The following is an 18,588-nucleotide window of genomic DNA, read 5'->3' as shown; positions in this document are numbered from 1 at the left end:
TCACTTTAATATGATGTATGGAAATTCTTTTGATATGCAGTGGGTGTGTTTCTGCTGAGCCTAGTCTTTTCAGTTGTTGTTTTATTGGAAAGAGGAACGTTCTTGCTACACATTTGTTCTGATGATTTTTTCTGCTGACCTACTGAAATCAGACCATAATACATAAACAATTTGTTTCCATTGTTACAAATGATTTTGCATAAATGGCAGAAATTGGGTACTTTGACTTTGGATTACTAATCCCTCTCTGTCCCAAATGTTGCATACAACATTCTTGAAATAATAATTACCTGTAATTAACAGCAGTCATTCTAACTGCACATTGTTAGATAAGCAAAGACACTTTGAGCTATTATTGTGAATGCTCCAATAGTTCTGTCCCTGACCATTTCAACTAACCATAACCATAATGTTTATATGTGGCATAAGAGACAAACTGCTGACTATAGCTGTCCTTAATTTCTTGTAAGTAGTTTGTTTTAAATAGTATCCAAATTGGAGGGCTAGATATGGTTTTGTTTAACAAGTCAGTTCAGTGGATACAAAAGTTGAGCAGGAAGGACAGTTGGCTGTGCATAGTGCAATGTGTTGTGCTGAAGACCCACAGGTCCCTTCCAAAGGCAGCTAATGAAGTCCAGGTGCACTCAATATGTCAATCTATTCCATATAAAAACAACCCAGTGATTTCACCACTGTAAACTAAGAGGGCCAGCAAAATGACACTGTAGAGAAAGGACTTGATGTTGGTGCCTTACTTTTGACCAAAAGTGTATAACTGATGTTCCTGTAAAGCCCATACTTCCGGTTGGATAAAGCAATGGTAAAGACTCCTGCATCCTTTTCTTTTACCTCCTTGATGATGAGGTTATAGCCCATTAGCTCATAGCATAAGGAGGCATTGATGGGGAAGCCATCCTTGTACCTGTGAGAATGTATTACAGTAAAATACAGAGAATTTCTACTCCAATTACTCTGAATATGCATTTGATTAAGGATTACTGTTCATTATTAAATAATTTTATGAACCTACCACATTACTTTGTCTGGTGCAGGCAGAGCATCAAACTGGGGTTCAAAGTTCCATCTTTTACCTTCTTCAACAGTGACAACCTTATGAGTTCCATGAGTCACAGTGAGGAATGGATGCTCTATAATGTGCAACCAAAAATCTCTCACTTAATAAATAAAAAAAATAAAAGTAAAAATGTGTTCATATCCTATAATATATTACCTACTCACCATGTACAATGACCTTGGCTCTAGCCTGGTCATTCCTAAGTCCATCTATGCTTGCTGTGCATATGTACATGCCACTGTCTTTTAGAGTCATATTGGGTATAATTAGTTCGCTGTTCATTTCAATGATGCTGTTAGGTTTACTCCTCCTCAAATGAGTCTTGTGAGTCCGATTGATCTGGCATACAGACAAACATTTCCTTTGTGAACATTACTAGTTTAATTGATACCCTAACCTACAGTAGTCAATTTGTATTTAACTAAAAAAAATCTATTTTATATTTAAGACAAAGAGACTCAAAATCCTAGGAACTCACAGTGTTGTGTTTGAATTCCCAATCAAATTTAATCCTGCCATTGTATGTGGTGTCTGCTGAGCAGGTGATGTTCAGTGTGCATCCAACCAGAACTCTTACATGCACAGGAGTAATACGAACATTTCTCAAAACACTGGCTACACACATGAGAAAGAAAGCCATCACACGAATGTATAATATTACACATGAAATCATTGGAATTTGACCACTGTATATTTGAGATCATTAAAATTAAAAAATACTTACTACGACGTTGGAACAGGAATTCTGATGTGAACTTTGCTCCATTCACACTGGTGGCACATGTGATCCTTTCAAAGGTCTTATAAGGTCCTAGTGGAATCCTAAATCCAACTTTTGGGTCCCATGATGTGCCTGCTTTGGCAGTTTTTTTTATGGGAGGAATCTAAAAAAAAAAAAATCACCTGTGAGGTATGCCAACAATTCTTTCTTTATGTAAGAAAATTTAAGTGAAAACTGATACATATTCAGGGCTCTACAGTAAAATGTAACTAAGTGGTAAGGCCACGTCTGGGCTTTCATTTAACATCTTTTGTTTGCAATATATCTTTCGCTCTATCATGGTTTCAGAAAGAGAGGAAGGGAAGGAAATGGATCGGATGAATGCCACAGATGTTCCAAAAGCAGGAAGGTCACACAACAATCTAACATCTGACAGAGAAGTATTTGTCCATGGCAGCACCGGGTACAACTTAAGAGCAGATAGACAATATGTACCCACTGGAAAATGCATCAGGATTTGAGTTCATTAACCCCCTTGACTTATCTTGACCAGCTGTTTTTTCTACCTACTGCATATTGCATGACAATCATGTATAAAATGCTGGTTGTATTTATAGTCATTGTCTTTTATTCTGTAACACCTTCCTGTTCTTAAAGGAAGTAAATTGTATGGCTCCACAACCCATTTCAAGCTTCCTACCACCCTTGTCAGTGTATCGGAACACACACATATGCTTCAGAAAATGTCTGAAGCATGGAAGAACCTGGATGATTCTTTTAGTCCCACATTTCCTTTAATGCCTCATTCTAATAAACATATTCAAAACTGTCTTTAATATTAACCTGTTAACTGAAAGCCATCAGGAATACATAATCAGCACAGAGTACTTACAGTGCAACCAGATATTGCAGTTTCTGACTGACAAAACCTTGTATTGGTTCATGATGCCCTGATAAAACATCCTATAAAATGTTAATATATGGATTTACAATGTATGAAATAACAATGTGAAAAATACTCACTGTTTCCAAAGTAACATTTTGACTAGGAGATGTTGTCCTGCAAGGGATCTCCAGAATTTTGTCATTCCTGTATGCAAACAGGATATTTTCACTGCTGGTATCCAGGAATGGATGATGATGATCTGTGCAAAAAAACGCAGATTTTAGATTTTAGCAAATTAATCATCTAATCTAATCTAATCTAATCTAATCTAATCTAATCTAATAATCATCTCACACTACTTCATTCAACAAGCAACCATTAATTTTGATTGTGCACCATTGTATTTTCATAACTCTGTAATTGAAATGTAAGACAAAAATAAATAAAAAGGTTGTTATTGGGAAGAGCATAATAGGCTTCCAACACAATCACACACCTCTTCTTTCTCCCAAATGTCACCCAACCCTTACAAATACATTCCTGTCCCTGCATCTTTGTCTCTCTGTCCCTGAGCAGCAGAGTTCTGTCTGCCTTTTTGTTATCATAACTGTCTTTTTTTGTCTAGGATCATAAATATGTTATTACAAGGACTCATTGCCAGGTTGACTGATTCATGTTTTGTTAAAGTATCAGTGTAGTGCCCAGTGGGACACGTTACATATTCCAAAGCATTAGAGATCCTCATTTGGTATCTCACAGTAACATTGATTTCTTTACTGAGAAAATAACAGTAGCTAATATGGTGCTAGAATTTTCTGCTGCAGTTATTGGACCAATTATTTCTTAAGATTATTGTATTTTTGTTACAAAAACTTGTGTTGGAATGTAGCAAACAAAAACAGCATAAAATAGATAGAAAGTTGACTACTAACTATAACCCTAGAAACGATGATTATTCCAATTATATATTGTTTAGCCTGAGATTCAAGAAGTAGATAAATAAATTATACACCAGACTTATCTACACCTGATATCTTACCTTTGACAAAGACATATGTGGAACTCTCATGTTCTCTGGAATTGCTGTGACGGCAAGTGTAGTATCCTGTGTCTGTGTACTTCAGGTTGTGTATCACCAGCTTGCTGCAGTGTTCAGTTTGCTCGCATGGTTCAACTTGAACCCCTTCAGAGTTCAGATTCCTACTGGCAAGCTTCCAGTGCACTTGGGTAGACCCCCTAATTCAAAGATCATTAATGACAATTAAAAAGAACATACAGGAACTTGCACTGATAACACTGCCGAGAAAAATAAATAGTTAAAGCTAGAAGCCTTAGGGGTTCTGTTACTTCTCCCTGTTTGGGAACCCAACAACAGAGTATTTTTATGTTACAGAGGAGTTTGGAAGCTATGAACTATTGCCTACTGTAAGGCAACAAAAAGTCAAACCAATGGAATGGGAGTTTTTTTTACAAAACTTGCCAGAAAATTCTATGAAGCATGATTGAAGCAGTTACGATTGAGGAACTACTAAATTCTGGCAAGTTATGCTCTGCAAATTTCTATATGTGATTATAATTCCTAATATATAATACATTTCTGATCAGACTAAATCCAATTTAATTGGAGTACTACACAGAAAAAGCTACAACACAAATAATGGCATTTGTCAGTGTTACGCCCATTGTGTTACACACAAGCATCGTTAGACACCTCTGGTTATTTGGATATTCTTACCACAGTTATTTCATAATAATGAGCTAATGGTTTATTTTTAAGTGTTCTAAAAAAAACTTTCTGCACTGTTAAAACTCATGCATTCTGATAAGTCTGACTTTCACATGGGAACATGCCTTTTCTTTGATGGTGTTTTCCAGAAGAACATCAAACATGTCTGACATACCAGTGGTTTGCATCCAGACTGAGAGGTCAAACAACTTTAGTCCCTCACAATGAGCCAGATAGAATGGACAAATCAGGGACATTAAGAGCACATGCCCTTCTAGGGAAGCATCACACTCTGAAGGCCCAGAGGGGTTTGCATTCCTGACATGATTGTAACATGATGCAAGTACACATATATATTCAACAAACATACATATTTCACGTCACACTACTTCCACCTTTCTACACTAATAAGAATGATTTAACCAAATGAGACCATACTGATTGGTTCATGGTGTCGCTGAATGTGTAATGCTGAATGCTCTAGGCAGAAATACAATTCTTATACAATTCGTTTTAATTTAATTTAGGTTTAAGGGCTGAGGGTAAATTAGGCTGAGATTTAAGAGAATTAGAAGTACAGGCAGAGTCAGAAAAAATGTTTCTGGACTCATATCAACTATCCTTCTTGTGAAGAGTGCCTGATTATTCTTTTCCTCTGAAACAATACAGGACACAAAAGTGATATATTTGGACAGATCAGCATTATAATGACAGAAGTAATAAGTGTACACTTAGTAAAAGACATCCGACAGTTTTGAAAAAAGAAAATTTATCAGACAAAACAGCATGCAAACATTTGCATGGTAGCAAAGAAACAGATCTGTAGTTTTGCAGGTTGTGTGTTGGAGATGAGAATACAGTACCTGCAGATGAGTATGAGGGAGCCTCCAGCATGCTGCAGGTGTGTGTCTTTGGAAGGATGCAGCTGTGGGGATAACACCATCCCTGAAGGAAACACAACACAGCCATGGCATTTAAATATAATATGACCCTCTCTCTATCAGCATTCCTACCATTTACAGCCTTATTAAACATACAGATGAATAAGATGGCTCAAAAGAATTTTGTTTTCAGAGATAATAATCTAATTATGCTGTAATAATTGAATGTAATTGAGATTAGAATGAAATAACCTCAAAATTAAATATACTAGCTATATAAGTTAGCTATATAATTGTTATTATACAATATATTATTATACATTATACAATATAGCTCCATAACATATTTTTGTTGCAGTTCATTCAGTAAGTGAGTGGATATTTTAAGGTTGTCTCTGAGAAATCTCACTTGTACCCTTTAGATATTGTCATCCTGGATGACTCCCATCAAGACACAAATGTTTCATAACTGGATGATCGGTCAAAATAAATTTACATTGATTTGTGAACAAAAAACCTGTTTCTGAAATCCCCCACAGCACATCAGATCCACCAGGTTCTGTGAAACAAAGACATTTCTGCTCTATATACTGTCCCAGTATTCCTGGACTGTGGTTTGTGGATAAGCTTCCTGTGACACCTGGGTTCTATGCAAGACAGCTGTCAGACTCAAGTAAAATTATACAGATAGACAGTAGGTTGCCTTACCTTCAACAAAAAGTGTGCAGCTTATATTCCTGTAAAGCCCATTTTTCTGGTTGAATAAAGCAATGGTAAAGACCCCTGTATCATTTTCTTTCACTTCCTTGATGGTGAAATCATAACCCATTAACTCATAACATGAGGAGGCATTGATGGGGAAGCGATCCTTGTGCCTGTGAAGATTTATTACAGTAAAATACAGAGAATCTCTACTTCACTATTCTGTTCATTCCCTGCATTAAGGATCACATTTTATTATAAAACAATTTTATGAACTTACCACAACTCTTGAGCATGCATATCATCAGCCTGTGGTTTAAAGTCCGACCTTTTACTTTTTTTAGCAACAATTGTATGTGTTCTATGGGTCACACCGAGGAAAGGATGCTCTACAAACAATAACAAAATAATCAGATTTCTCAATTACTATAATTAATTATTAAATAATTTACAATAATTTCTAATAAGTAATAGCACAGAATCTGTCCATCACATACTCACCATGTACAATGACTGTGACCAAAGCATGCTTCTCAATGCCACTTAGTGTTGCTGTGCATATGTAATTGCCACTGTCCTCCGCAGTCACATTGGGTATAATTAGTTTACTGCTCATTACAATGACCTGGTTAGGGTTGCTCCTTCTCAATGAAGTCTTGTGAATCCTACTGATCTGGCATACAGAGAAACCATACCTTTATAGTCACTTTATTCAATATTATACAAACTGTACAAACTTAGTATTACATCTATATGTCTTAAAGTATGCAGACACCAGAGTACTGAACATCTCATTCCTAAACTACTGGTATTAATAACAGGTTTTTCTCCCTTGGCTGCTATACAACTTTCTTACTACTGGAAAGACTTTCCATAATTTTTTTTGCGCTATGGAAATAAGCATTTGTGCCTACTCTGACTCTGCTGAGAATGCATGGTGGGCAGCCATCACTCCAGTTCATCACAAAGGAAATTGGTGCAACTGAGATCAGGGTTGTGTGAAGGCCACTCAAGTTCATCCACAAAAACCTTGTCTTTATTAAGATTTAACTCTGTACAAATTACTATTTTTACAGCATATAAAGACATTACAGAGAAAACTGGGTGTTCCCAACATTGTAGCAACAGTTTAATGAAGTCACCCACTGCCATGACAATGCTCTTGTGCACAAAATGAGATAGTTTGTCACGGTTGGTGTGGATGAACCCAAGCTCTAAATGTGCCTATCTACTTTTGGCCATATTGTTTATGTGGGACAAGAGACTATAGATCTCTTGTATAAACACAGATTATTTTGCATGATGAATAAATAATTGATTTTGGTTTATCATAAATACTTACAGATCTGTTTTGGAATTGCCAATCAAATTGAATCCTGCTATTGAATGTGGTGTTTCCTGAACAGGTGAGGGTCAGGGTATCTCCAACATGGACCCTCGGATGCCCAGGAACAATCTGTACATTGTCCAGAACATTGCCTATGCAGAACACAAGTGTTGGACATTACATTATTGTATACTGTTACCATTAAGTATTTCAAACACAGATGTTGGCTCGATAACTGAAGTTATTGACTGCATTATATTTTAGAGCATGTTTAAAAAAACGCACTCACTATGAAGCACTAAGATAAAGCTTGCCGTGACTTGTTTGTCATTCACACTGGTGACACATCTGATGAAGTTGTAGTTCTTAAATGGACCCAGTGGAACCCTAAACCCCACTTTTGGATCCCATGACACATGTGCATTGACAGAGTCCTTCATGGAGGGAATCTAAAAAAAAAAAGATCAGTTTTGAGGTCATCTACCAGTTCATTTTCTATAAGATGGAATTGGGTTAAACTGAAAACTTATACACAGGATAACAGAATATCACATGTAAAGCAATTCAAGTCTGTGGGACGCATTTGGAAAGAGAAAAAGAAATGTCTGTAGAATCATTTCAGATCTTTTGTTTATTAATTTTGATGTTTATTAATAAAATTTATCGTGATGTTAAGAAAAGAACAAAGAAAGGAAACTGGTAGGATAAATGCCACAGATGCTCCAACAGAAAGAAGGTCACGCAACAATTCGTAGCATCTAACTAAGAAGTATTTGTCTGGCAAAGCAGGGTATGGCTTAAGAGCACATACAGTACACACTATGTGCAAGCTGAAAAATTAATCATGATCTAAGTTTATCAACCTCCTTGACCTATCTTGGCCAGCTGTTTTTTTTAACCAATATTACATGACAATTATCTATAAAATCCTGGTTGTATTTATAGACATTGCCTCTGTTCTGGATGGAAAATGTACAAACACCTTCCTGTTCTTAAAGGAAGTAGACTGGCTGGCTCCACAACCTTTCTGAAGCTTCCCTGCACCTCTGATAAAGTATCTGAACACATGCAAATGCTTCAGAAAATGTCTGAAAACCATGGAAATACCTTACAGTTGCAAACCTCCTTCAAAAGCTCATAGTAATAAAATCATTGTAATAAACTACTACAATGTTAATGTGTCAGATGAAAGCAGTCAGGAAAATATATGATGGAAAAAAACTCATAATGCAACCACATATTGCAATTAATCACATCTAAAACCACCTTATATTGGTTCATGCTGGCATAAATCCATCCTAACAAAGTCCTAACATATGTCTGTACAATGTGTGAAATAGCAAGCTGAAAAATACTCACTGTTTCCAAAGTAACATTTTGGGTAGGAGATGTTGTTCTGCAAGGGATTTCCAGAATTTTTTCATGCGCATAAAGGATGTTTTCCTTGGAGGTGTCCAAGAATGGGTGACGATGATCTATGGCAAAAAAATATACATATGTAGATTATAAAGTTTGTGTATATATGCATATGTGATCTAACTATATAAGGCATCTCCTGAAGTTTTTGTCACACGCAGCTACTGTGACACTCAGTAAGTCACTGGAAAAACAGAAGCCAAACAGGAAATAATAGTCAATGACCAGAGCTTCCAACACAATCACACTCAGCTTCTGTCTCTCAAAAGCAATCCATCTCTGTACAAATACCTTCCTGTCCCTGCATCTTTCTCTCACACAGCTTTTTCTGACATGGCATTTCAGTGTGTAATAAATATGTTATTAGAAAAATGCCTGGGGTCTCTGAGCTCTGAACAGAGCTAAAATTATGGATCATCCAAATTAGAGCTTCTTTAGTCTCCTATCCAAATCTGATATCTTACCTTTGACAAAGACATATGTGGAACTCTCATGTTCTCTGGAATTGTTGTGACTGCAAGTGTAGTATCCTGTGTCTGTGTACATCAGGTTGTGTATCACCAGCTTGCTGCAGTGTTCAGTTTGCTCGCATGCTTCAACCTGGACCCCTTCAGAGTTCAGATTCCTACTGGCAAGCTTCCATTGCAGCTGGGTTGACCCACTAATGCAAAGATCAATAATGACTGTTAGGATATATAGAACATGTAGCAAGATCCACAAATATCACAACTGGCTTAATTCACTGTTTCAAAATGTAGAATAACAAGAGGATGTTAACTGGTGTTTGTATTATAAAATATAACATTTCACATCTGTGCAAAAATAGATATTTAACAGCTCCGTTAATTTATTTTAATTGCCACACCATATATTAATTTTCAAACCATTTCCCATCCATATATCTTAAATATTGAATGATTTAATGGCTTATTTTAAAATATTTCAAATTTATATTGCATTCTAATGAGTCTGGCTTTCACATGGGAACATGTCTTTTTTTGGATGGTGTGTACTAACAACACATTTTTCAGACAAGATCACATTAAACAGATCCCAGAAGAGCATCAAACATACCATGTCTGACATACCAGTGGGTTTGCCTCCAGACTGGGAGGTCAAACAAATTTAGTCCTGTATAATGAGCCAAATAGAATGGACAAATCAGAGACATTCAGAGCACATGACCTTGTAGGGAATCATCTCACACTGGGGTTAGCACCCCAGAGGGTTTTACATTCCTGACATGATTGCAGCAAATATGCAAGTCTTCATTAATACTTAATAAATATACATGTTTTATTTCACACTACTTCCACCTTCGTGGACCAATTAGAATGATTTAAACTAATGAGACCATATTGATTGGGTAATGGAATCACTAAATCTGCAATGCTCTAGGCAGAAATACCATTCTTATCTGTTTTAATTTAAGTGCCAATGGTAAATTAGGCTGAGATTTAAGGCTGAGCATTAGGAGTCATGTTTCTTTTATAAAAGACTATATGTCTTTTGTATAGTTACTGTATGTATAACCTCTAAGTAATGTTCCACAATTTGGGGGTAAGTAAAATGTCTGTGTGATAGTAATAGTATTAATATTAATAGTAGTATTAATAGTAGTAGTTGAATACCTGCAGATGAGTATGAGGGAGTCTCCAGCATGTTGCAGGTGTGTGTCTTTGGGAGGATGCAGCTGTGGGGATAACACCATCCCTGACGGAATCAAAAATCATGTCAGTAACATTATTCCTCTACTAGCTGTAGTGTTAAGAGTGTAATTACTCAAATGACTGAATTTTTTACTTAGAATCAAGCCAGACCTAAATCTTCTGTGGCGTCATTTCTATCAGCACAAAACCAGAAAGGTCCCTTGAATCTCTTGGTCAGTTTACCTCAAAGTATCTTTCTGTCCTGTCTCTTATTTAACCGCTTTAAAGGGCCCAGCCTTCACTGTGTTATTTTTATTGTGTCAAAGATAGAGCAATATTGTTAAAGAATTACACTTTCTGTGTGGTCGTTGAAATAGCTGACAGTAAATTGAGACCTCCTGAGGATAGGAAACAGTGCCTGGCTCCCTGATGTCTGAAAGGTATGTGTTCATTGTGCTTTTTGTCCTGCCAAAGATGGTTATTTTAATTTGTATTTTTTAAGTTGCCTTGCAATGGATATAGCAACTTTATGTAAAGTGTCAGAAAAAAATTACAAATTGTCTTCAGTCCCTAATAGTGGTTACAGTTTAATTCTCTCATTCTCCTATATACACACGCTTCTTCACTATTTCCCTCTATTTATAAAATCTTTACCAGACTATATGCCTATAAATTTGAATTTGAACCGTTACAGTCTTGCACACCTGCAAACACACAAATATACAAAACCAATTAAATCTGTTCTGTGCATTGTTAAAGTAAGTAAGCACAGCTGCACTGGAAGAATGAACTTACTCACCAATTCTGCTACTTAATATGAATTTCCTCCCAGTCTGCTATAACACCATTGTTGTTTTATGTCCCAAGGTTAGTTAAAGGGAACGTATATTACTTGTGTCCCCACCTTTCTCAGACCAATACTGCCCAAAACTGTGACTTTAAATATAGCTTAAGCATTTCTGTAATCCCAGACCACTTACACTACATGATAATATTTACATGTCTAATTAAATTGTAGAACTATTTTGTTAGTTTAGTTGTGTAGATGTCATGCCATTGCACATGATGCTTAAAACCATAATGTCCTGCACTAAATATGCATCACTATGTGCCAGCAGAACTTTGTGCAGGATTTTTTATAAAAACCCTACGACCATATTAGGGTTTAACCATCCACATTAAAAGTGTGTGAGAGTTAATAATAGTGTGTGAGGCTGGAAATGACTGAAAGGGAAGACCAGTAGCCAGGGTATGGCTAATTGATTTTGGTCCCTGCAATGAAATGGCACGTAGCTTAAGTCTGCATCATTCCTTTTATATTGGTGCCAGCTGGTAATTATGCACATGGGCAGTTAAACAGAAAATACACACATGCAAACATTCCCTCTTCCATGAGTACATTCTCACAGATGTGGACCTGCACGAATACACTGCTGAGAAACCCGGCACTTTAAGTCTACAAACTATCATTGCTGATCCTCACAGCTGTTCTGTTCAGCAGGGCTTCCAGCAGAACTTAAAAAGCGTTCTTTCTGATAAATTTCCACCATATCTGTCTCATTTCACCCACGTGCCCCCTTCTTCCACCCCCACCTGCCCCTGAGTCCTGCCCAGTGTTGACCTCAACAAAGCAGCTTCGCCCCTTCTTCCACAGCTGTGGCCTGCATTCCTCAGAACAGTGTCTGAAAAATAGCAGAAATAGAGTTTGCTGTTGGGGTACTTCAAGGGATCTGGATCGTCATTCCCAGAGAATCCCATTAGAACTATGTAATAAGCATGAATACATGAAAATATTGTCTGTATGCAGGACTTAGCAAACCTGCTTGGGCTCCACTTATCGTTAAACATTCACTGACATGAGTTGAAAGTTGCTCAGATATGTATTTCTCTGTGTGGTTGATTCTTCGTCTTCTAAATTTCTTCTACATTTCAGTCCAATATTCTTCATTTAAGTCTAATAATGTACCATGAGACAAGGGAACATTTGATTCATTTAAGGAATTGCTCTAAAATATGTATTAAAGGAAAACAAATTATATCACAGATATTGCTTTTAGCTTTAATAAAATATAAACCAATTTAGAGTTAATTCAACAAACTACAAGCACAATAGGAATAATTAATTCAGGGAAGTCAAACTCCACCTCATTTATTAAGAGTTGTGAAATGCACTACTTTCATACAAGGTTAGTAATGGATTGTCTGTTTGAGGAAATTACACCTAACAGCCCTGAAACTGCTAGTCATAATGTACGGAATTCCCTTCACTGCAGTTAATTCAGGACTCCCTGTTCTTCCTGTCCACTCACTGTGTGATGCAGTGTGCCAGTAATGACATCTCAGAGGAGGGAATAATTTTTGAACACACACATGCACAAGCACGTGCACACACACTCACACACACACAACAATAAGGAATCACAGTTCCTGTAGCCTTGGCACAAGGTACACTCATACTAAGAAAAAAGTGTTAAAAAAGTCAGAGGCTGCATGAAAGAAAAGGGTGTAAAAGACTAACATGCATTGTTTTGCCTTTGGATACTCCACAGAGCCTCATTGTGCTTACTGAATATACATTCTGCTGCTTTATCATTGTGTTTTATGGGAATGGATATTCCTCAGGGTTTTACTGCCTTATACCATGGCAGTTATATCTTGATAAGAGAGAAAATGATCTGCAAAACAGGAAAATCATAAATGCTGAGACTAAGATAGTCATATTAGAATCTTATATATCTCATATTCCCTCCTCTGGCAAGCTGCAAGGTTAATGCAAGAGTGAAAAGAATAGACTTGTTTTATTATCTTGTAGTTTGGTCTTTAGAGATCTCTATTCTCTCTATGTCAATCTCTCTCTATTCTTACAAATATGCAAGCAGAAAAACACATGGACCAATGATACTGTCACAGTCAGGATTTACTAGTAATACTACTCAAATAAGGTGATACTACAGACTCTACAGTATAACAAAAAATACATACTATATCCTTCAAAAGAGGAAAATAAGCATGTACTGTAAGCTCTCATATATGCACTTAATCTCACAGGATTTACATTGACTGGTGAAGGACATTCACCCTGAAATTGCAATATAAATGTATTAAAAATGCATTAAAGCTGGCTCTGAAACTAATCTGTTTATCACAGGGCACAAGAGAAACTGGCATCATTCCTAGTATTTAGGCCATTTATAAAGCATGTATGTGAGCTAGAAGCCATTTTCACCGCTCCACTGCCTACCACAATAACTGTCAGACATTTAAACACTGAAAAGTTCAAGAGACGGCTAACATTAACACAATTTTTTTTCCACACAAAAATTAATCACAACCCCTGTGTTGGCACCTGCCTCTCAGATACAGTGAGACCTTGTATATGTGTAGTCTGCTCACACATTCCACTAGTCAACTGAAAGTTTATCTGATTTTGCACTTGGCAGACTTGCACTTGACTGTCCTTTTCTCAACCTCTTTACTAGTGCAACCTCTTTACTAGTGCAACATAGATATCCTCACAGTGCACACAGAATGCCTTCTGACAGAAGAATCATGATCTAACATAAAAAACAGACTACATCTGTGACTTTGACACAGGAAAGCAGTTAGCATTTGTCTTTCTCAGTGTAACATTTATTTGAGTAAAGTCTATTCTTTAGAGTAGAGAAGCAAAAACTAAATAGGCTACGCTGTAAAATTAAGTGATGACTCAGTTGATCCATCACATGTGTACTTCATGTGCTTATTCTGCTTGAGCTCTTATGCGTCGATGGTATTTCAGTAACAAACATACAAACAAAACATATTGAGTCTGTTTAATGGATTAGTCTGCATTTAAAAAAGTACAAACATAACACTAATTGTAAAATCTTTTATACCTTTTGTTATACTCCTTTCCAGCTATCTCAGTTTGAGCTATAACAATTTGCTCTAGCCAAGTAAAGTGCTTTTTATGATACCTGATGTAAACATTTCTAGCTTATCCGATACATCTTTGCTTATATTTCCAGTTAAAAGCAGTGTGTTTCCGTGTATTTATATATACATGGTTGGTAAAGACTATGCATTTAAATTCAAACTAAACTTGGGTCTTATATAAGGATTTAATTTGTCTGGTGATTGACTTTATTGACTCAGTGGCTTCAGACTGCTTCAAAGTGGGAAATCAAATTTCAGAGTGAAAGAAATTTAGTAGAAATTATTCCTGGGCAATATATCTAAGCATATTCTACTAATGTCCCACTACTAAATTGCTCATTGTTTATTAAGAAAGAGCCAAGTCACATTTTGTCCCATATATTCCTAGATCTTGAGTAATCTGGGTGATGAATCCACAAAGAATTCTGCTCCACCAATCGTTAATTTCCGAGAATAGCACTTCAATTGCTGTAACATTATTGCAACTTTTTTAAGTGTTTTAGTAAGGCGCACTCCACATTTTAGCTAATAAATTCCTGACCAAGGTAAAAAAGGAAGAATAAATGAAATAATTATTTATTGTTCACCTTTAAGTAATATTACTTCAATAGTTGGATTATGGACATGACATAAATTCACACTGAGTTGGTCTATGTAATTTATTTAACAGATAAATGTGCATGCAAACAGTTTTAGAATGCCTATTGTATTCAACAGTAAATCTGTAGGAAATCAATAGTTGTGCCACAAACACAACTCAAAGCCATCAGATTTTAGTTGTTTCATCAAAGAATATTGTAAAGACTCACAGATAACATTGCATCTACTGATTCTTTCAAATGTCCAAAAGTCTATCAGCTCAGTGTTTTGTAAAACAGTGCATTGATTGAAGACATCCATACATGTGTTCTGAAATCCGCGAGAGCATTTCACAGAGGAGCGCCTTGGTACTTGGTTTAAATGATTTAGCTAAGAAATCTTGATTTGTTAACTATTCCATACATTTTAATTATTAGTTTAAGGTCCACAGAAGGTTGTAAACTGCTCCCCTACTACTTAAACAATCTGCTTTCATTTCTTAAATGACGCATGCCTTTTCTGAATACATGTTTCATATAAACAATGCAAAGGCCTTCAGAAAACAATGGCATAATTCTGTGTACCCAGTGATTGCATGAGGGAGTTATATTTACAGTTAACTGGGCATGCAAGTAGCTTTGGGAAGGAATCTTTATTCAGGTAGCGTGTCACATTTCCCTGACCTCTGTGGGCCAGAACAATTCCAGGGTGCCTCCTGACTCTCCATCCACTTCCTCCATGTGTGTTTCCCACGCTTGTGGACATGTGGACAGTGAAGGAAATCTATGTGGAAACCTTATAGACAAAGCATGAGTACCAAAATGGCTACAGGTGGGAGGAGATGTATTTCCTCTGTTTTGATCCAAACAGGGAGTCTCTTTTTGTTTGGACACTAAGAGGAAGACATGTATCTGCAGACTCTTTAGCAACATCCACCCTTTATATTCATAATTATTTATGGGCTGAGGGAGACAGTCAAGCAGCCATGTATCAACCATGCAATTCTCTCCTGTAGACAAAAAAATCCCTTTTTTTTACTGGAAATTTGCCTCGATTACACTGCTTTGGTTTCAACTTCATAGTGAAAACAAAGATCATTTCAAACCATGTTCACCTACTGTGGATGTCAATGTACAATATTCACTAAGCAGACATTATTCTATAACACGCCTATATACGTGCTACATGGATCCCACTCCAGTGTGGGTGTAAACAAGGTGCATACTAAATAATGACTTTATCAAGCTAGGAATCAGTGGCTGTTGTTTGTCTACTTTCTGATAAACCTTGTGGTATGTAAGTCAATTGTTCACCCACAGTCACTTACATGCAACACAGGCAAAACACATGCGGTCCATTAAAGGCAATTTGATGACTTTCTCACAGCTGAGCAGGTACACAGGAGTATTAAAGCCCAGAATCAGTGTTTCCCTGGGACTAAACTCCCTCCTGTGCAATAAAAAGGAATTGCATTTCGCAGCTGAGAGCATCCAAACAGCTATAAAGTCACAGGTGCTGAAGTGGTGAAATTCACAATATTAATAAATGCTTAAGATTTCTTTCAAAGACATGATGGGCTGAAAAGATGAGCACTTACCATTCACTGGTATCAAACAGTGAAAAAGCACGAATATGAGTGCCGCGTTTTCCTTGGGCGTCATTTCCTTGGGAGTCGGTACTCTGAGTGCAACTCCAATGAACAAGTCAATCGTAAAGCAGCTCAAACTCCGTATAGATTATTATAGCTCACAGATCGCACGCGCGCTCCTCATTCCACTGTTCAGTAGCGATCCTTATAATAAAAGTACATTTACATAAAGTTCATATCAGATCCGACGAGGTGCATCCCATACCGCAAACAAGCGTTTCGAGCTCCACTAAAGATGAGCCTCTCGCACAGGTGCGAATGTTCTGGGGGGGATTTCTGTAAAAAAAAACAAAAAAAAAAAAAAAAAAAAACAACTTGGAAACAATATAGTTCAATTTCCGGAAAAAAAGACGAATAAGTTCCAGGACTGAAGATAAAAACCAGGGTAAATGATTCCAGATTAAATGATATGGCTTCTTGAAACGTTTAGGCAGCTCATCACTCTCTCAGCTGCTTGGCTGTGCGCTCGGAGGCTTTATAGGAAACACGACGCAACGTCACAGTTCAGTGAACCTGGAGCGCCAAACTTACATCAGCTTCATGTACTGAGTCTATTTAAAAATGTTCCATGTATTGTGGCTGTCACAATAAAAGACCTACTCTTCTGCAGGCAGCAGCATAGATTGTTTTTGACTTAAGCTAAGAAAGTCAGCCTTTTGTAATTATGTCCACAAAATGTAAAGAAAAGGTGAAACCAAATGTTTTGCCTGAAATATAAACCTTATTCCTTTGCTATTATACAAATTGTCACCAACAAAATCTTCAGATAGTAATAATATATTATAAAATAAATACAACAAACATTTTCATGTTACATCTGTGTATTTCTGATGGTATGTTTAGTCCATGACTTACTGAACCTGTACCAGGATGAACTTATTAATATATATTTCAAAGCACCTCTGTATGTCACTCAGGATAAGGATGACTGCCAGCTGCCATAAATGTAAATGGAAATATAAATGTTTTACCCACTGTTATGGAGATGCTACTAAGATCAATTTAGGCCACACTTCAATAATCAACTTTCTCAAAACCTTCTGATGGCATATATACCTCCTAGTGTTGGTTATCTTGGAGCAGATCTTTAATTTCACAATGTCCTTTGGGCAAAACCTACATGGTCCTTGAACACACATTACACACAGTCATTACACTCATAAGGTAAGTTACACTATCCTTTTTTCACATACTGTAGTAGTTAAAATCCTATTAAAACAAATGCATAGGATAAACAAGTCCTGGATTTATTTTTAACTCTTAAAATAACAGGACGCACATCTAAATTATATCAACACAACTAATCAATGGTAAACTCTGTCCTTTTTCCCTATTTTCCCCATGGTGTCTGTAAGATCAATAAACTGTTCACCTTGATGCTAGAAATAACACACTTCATGCAGAGGCATCTCCATGCACTCCCAAAAGTTTTTGTTTGTTTTTAAGTGGACAAATCTGGTAGCAATTTGCTATGAATGAGATGAATGAATGTGGCAAAGAAGATAATATTGAGCATTGGAAGCCACTGTCCTACTCATTTCTGGTAAATATACTCTTTACATATTTTATTTAAGAAAAAATATTTACATTAACTTTAACATTAACATTTAATTGGTAATGTATTTACATTTTACTAAAATAGCCTAAAAATAAAATAAAATATTTTTTTAAAAATAAAATAACTGGAAATAGTGTGCAGTTTAAATGTAGGCAAATTTCAAAAGTACTTTAATTCATTATTGGCCCAAATAAAGAAATACACTTGTTGGATTGTACATAAGAATGTTATCATACACCACTTATTTAAAAAAGTAACTACTACAATATACAATTTTACATCCTTAACACCACAACACACATAGAGATAAAGCAGCGTTTTTGTTTCACTTGCAAATGAGTCTTTAAAGCTGTGGACCATGGGCCAGAAGGGCAACAAGATAAGACTTGAGCATGAACAATTGCTGGAAGCTTAGATCTGAGAGAATTGGGCTTTTAAGAGATTTCTTTTTTAACCTTGAGTGCCAAACACAATACAGTGTTCTAAACAGTTGTATGTATTCAGC

The 18,588-nt window shown here is 36.4% G+C and overlaps 1 protein-coding gene across 4 annotated transcripts in view; it reads right to left on the bottom strand.

Moving 5' to 3' along the window:
• kdrl (kinase insert domain receptor like) overlaps window positions 1-16,983 on the bottom strand; it is a 39,335-nt gene extending 22,352 nt beyond the window's left edge. For 3 of the 4 annotated variants that reach the window (XM_047802278.1, XM_047802277.1, XM_047802279.1), the window contains exons 1-17: window positions 16,205-16,382; window positions 10,366-10,447; window positions 9,199-9,395; window positions 8,678-8,793; window positions 7,608-7,767; window positions 7,334-7,470; window positions 6,493-6,664; window positions 6,272-6,380; window positions 5,998-6,164; window positions 5,272-5,353; window positions 3,722-3,918; window positions 2,820-2,941; window positions 1,800-1,959; window positions 1,554-1,690; window positions 1,240-1,414; window positions 1,031-1,148; window positions 756-922 (exon numbers count right to left, since the gene is read on the bottom strand). In XM_047802278.1, coding sequence (XP_047658234.1) covers window positions 756-922; window positions 1,031-1,148; window positions 1,240-1,414; window positions 1,554-1,690; window positions 1,800-1,959; window positions 2,820-2,941; window positions 3,722-3,918; window positions 5,272-5,353; window positions 5,998-6,164; window positions 6,272-6,380; window positions 6,493-6,664; window positions 7,334-7,470; window positions 7,608-7,767; window positions 8,678-8,793; window positions 9,199-9,395; window positions 10,366-10,447; window positions 16,205-16,367 — 2,461 coding nt within the window. In that variant the 5' untranslated portion in view covers window positions 16,368-16,382. Of the gene's footprint in view, window positions 1-755; window positions 923-1,030; window positions 1,149-1,239; window positions 1,415-1,553; window positions 1,691-1,799; window positions 1,960-2,819; window positions 2,942-3,721; window positions 3,919-5,271; window positions 5,354-5,997; window positions 6,165-6,271; window positions 6,381-6,492; window positions 6,665-7,333; window positions 7,471-7,607; window positions 7,768-8,677; window positions 8,794-9,198; window positions 9,396-10,365; window positions 10,448-16,204; window positions 16,383-16,474 lie in introns of those variants that run through there. The other variant, XM_027135543.2, reaches the window with a different exon arrangement.
• Between the last annotated feature and the right edge of the window lie 1,605 nt (window positions 16,984-18,588).

The sequence above is a fragment of the Tachysurus fulvidraco genome, chromosome 17 (genome assembly GCF_022655615.1).
Source record: "Tachysurus fulvidraco isolate hzauxx_2018 chromosome 17, HZAU_PFXX_2.0, whole genome shotgun sequence".
In the NCBI taxonomy this organism is placed as follows: Eukaryota; Metazoa; Chordata; class Actinopteri; order Siluriformes; family Bagridae; genus Tachysurus; species Tachysurus fulvidraco.
Note: the sequence above shows the minus strand (reverse complement) of the source record. Positions and strands in the feature narration are given on the sequence as shown.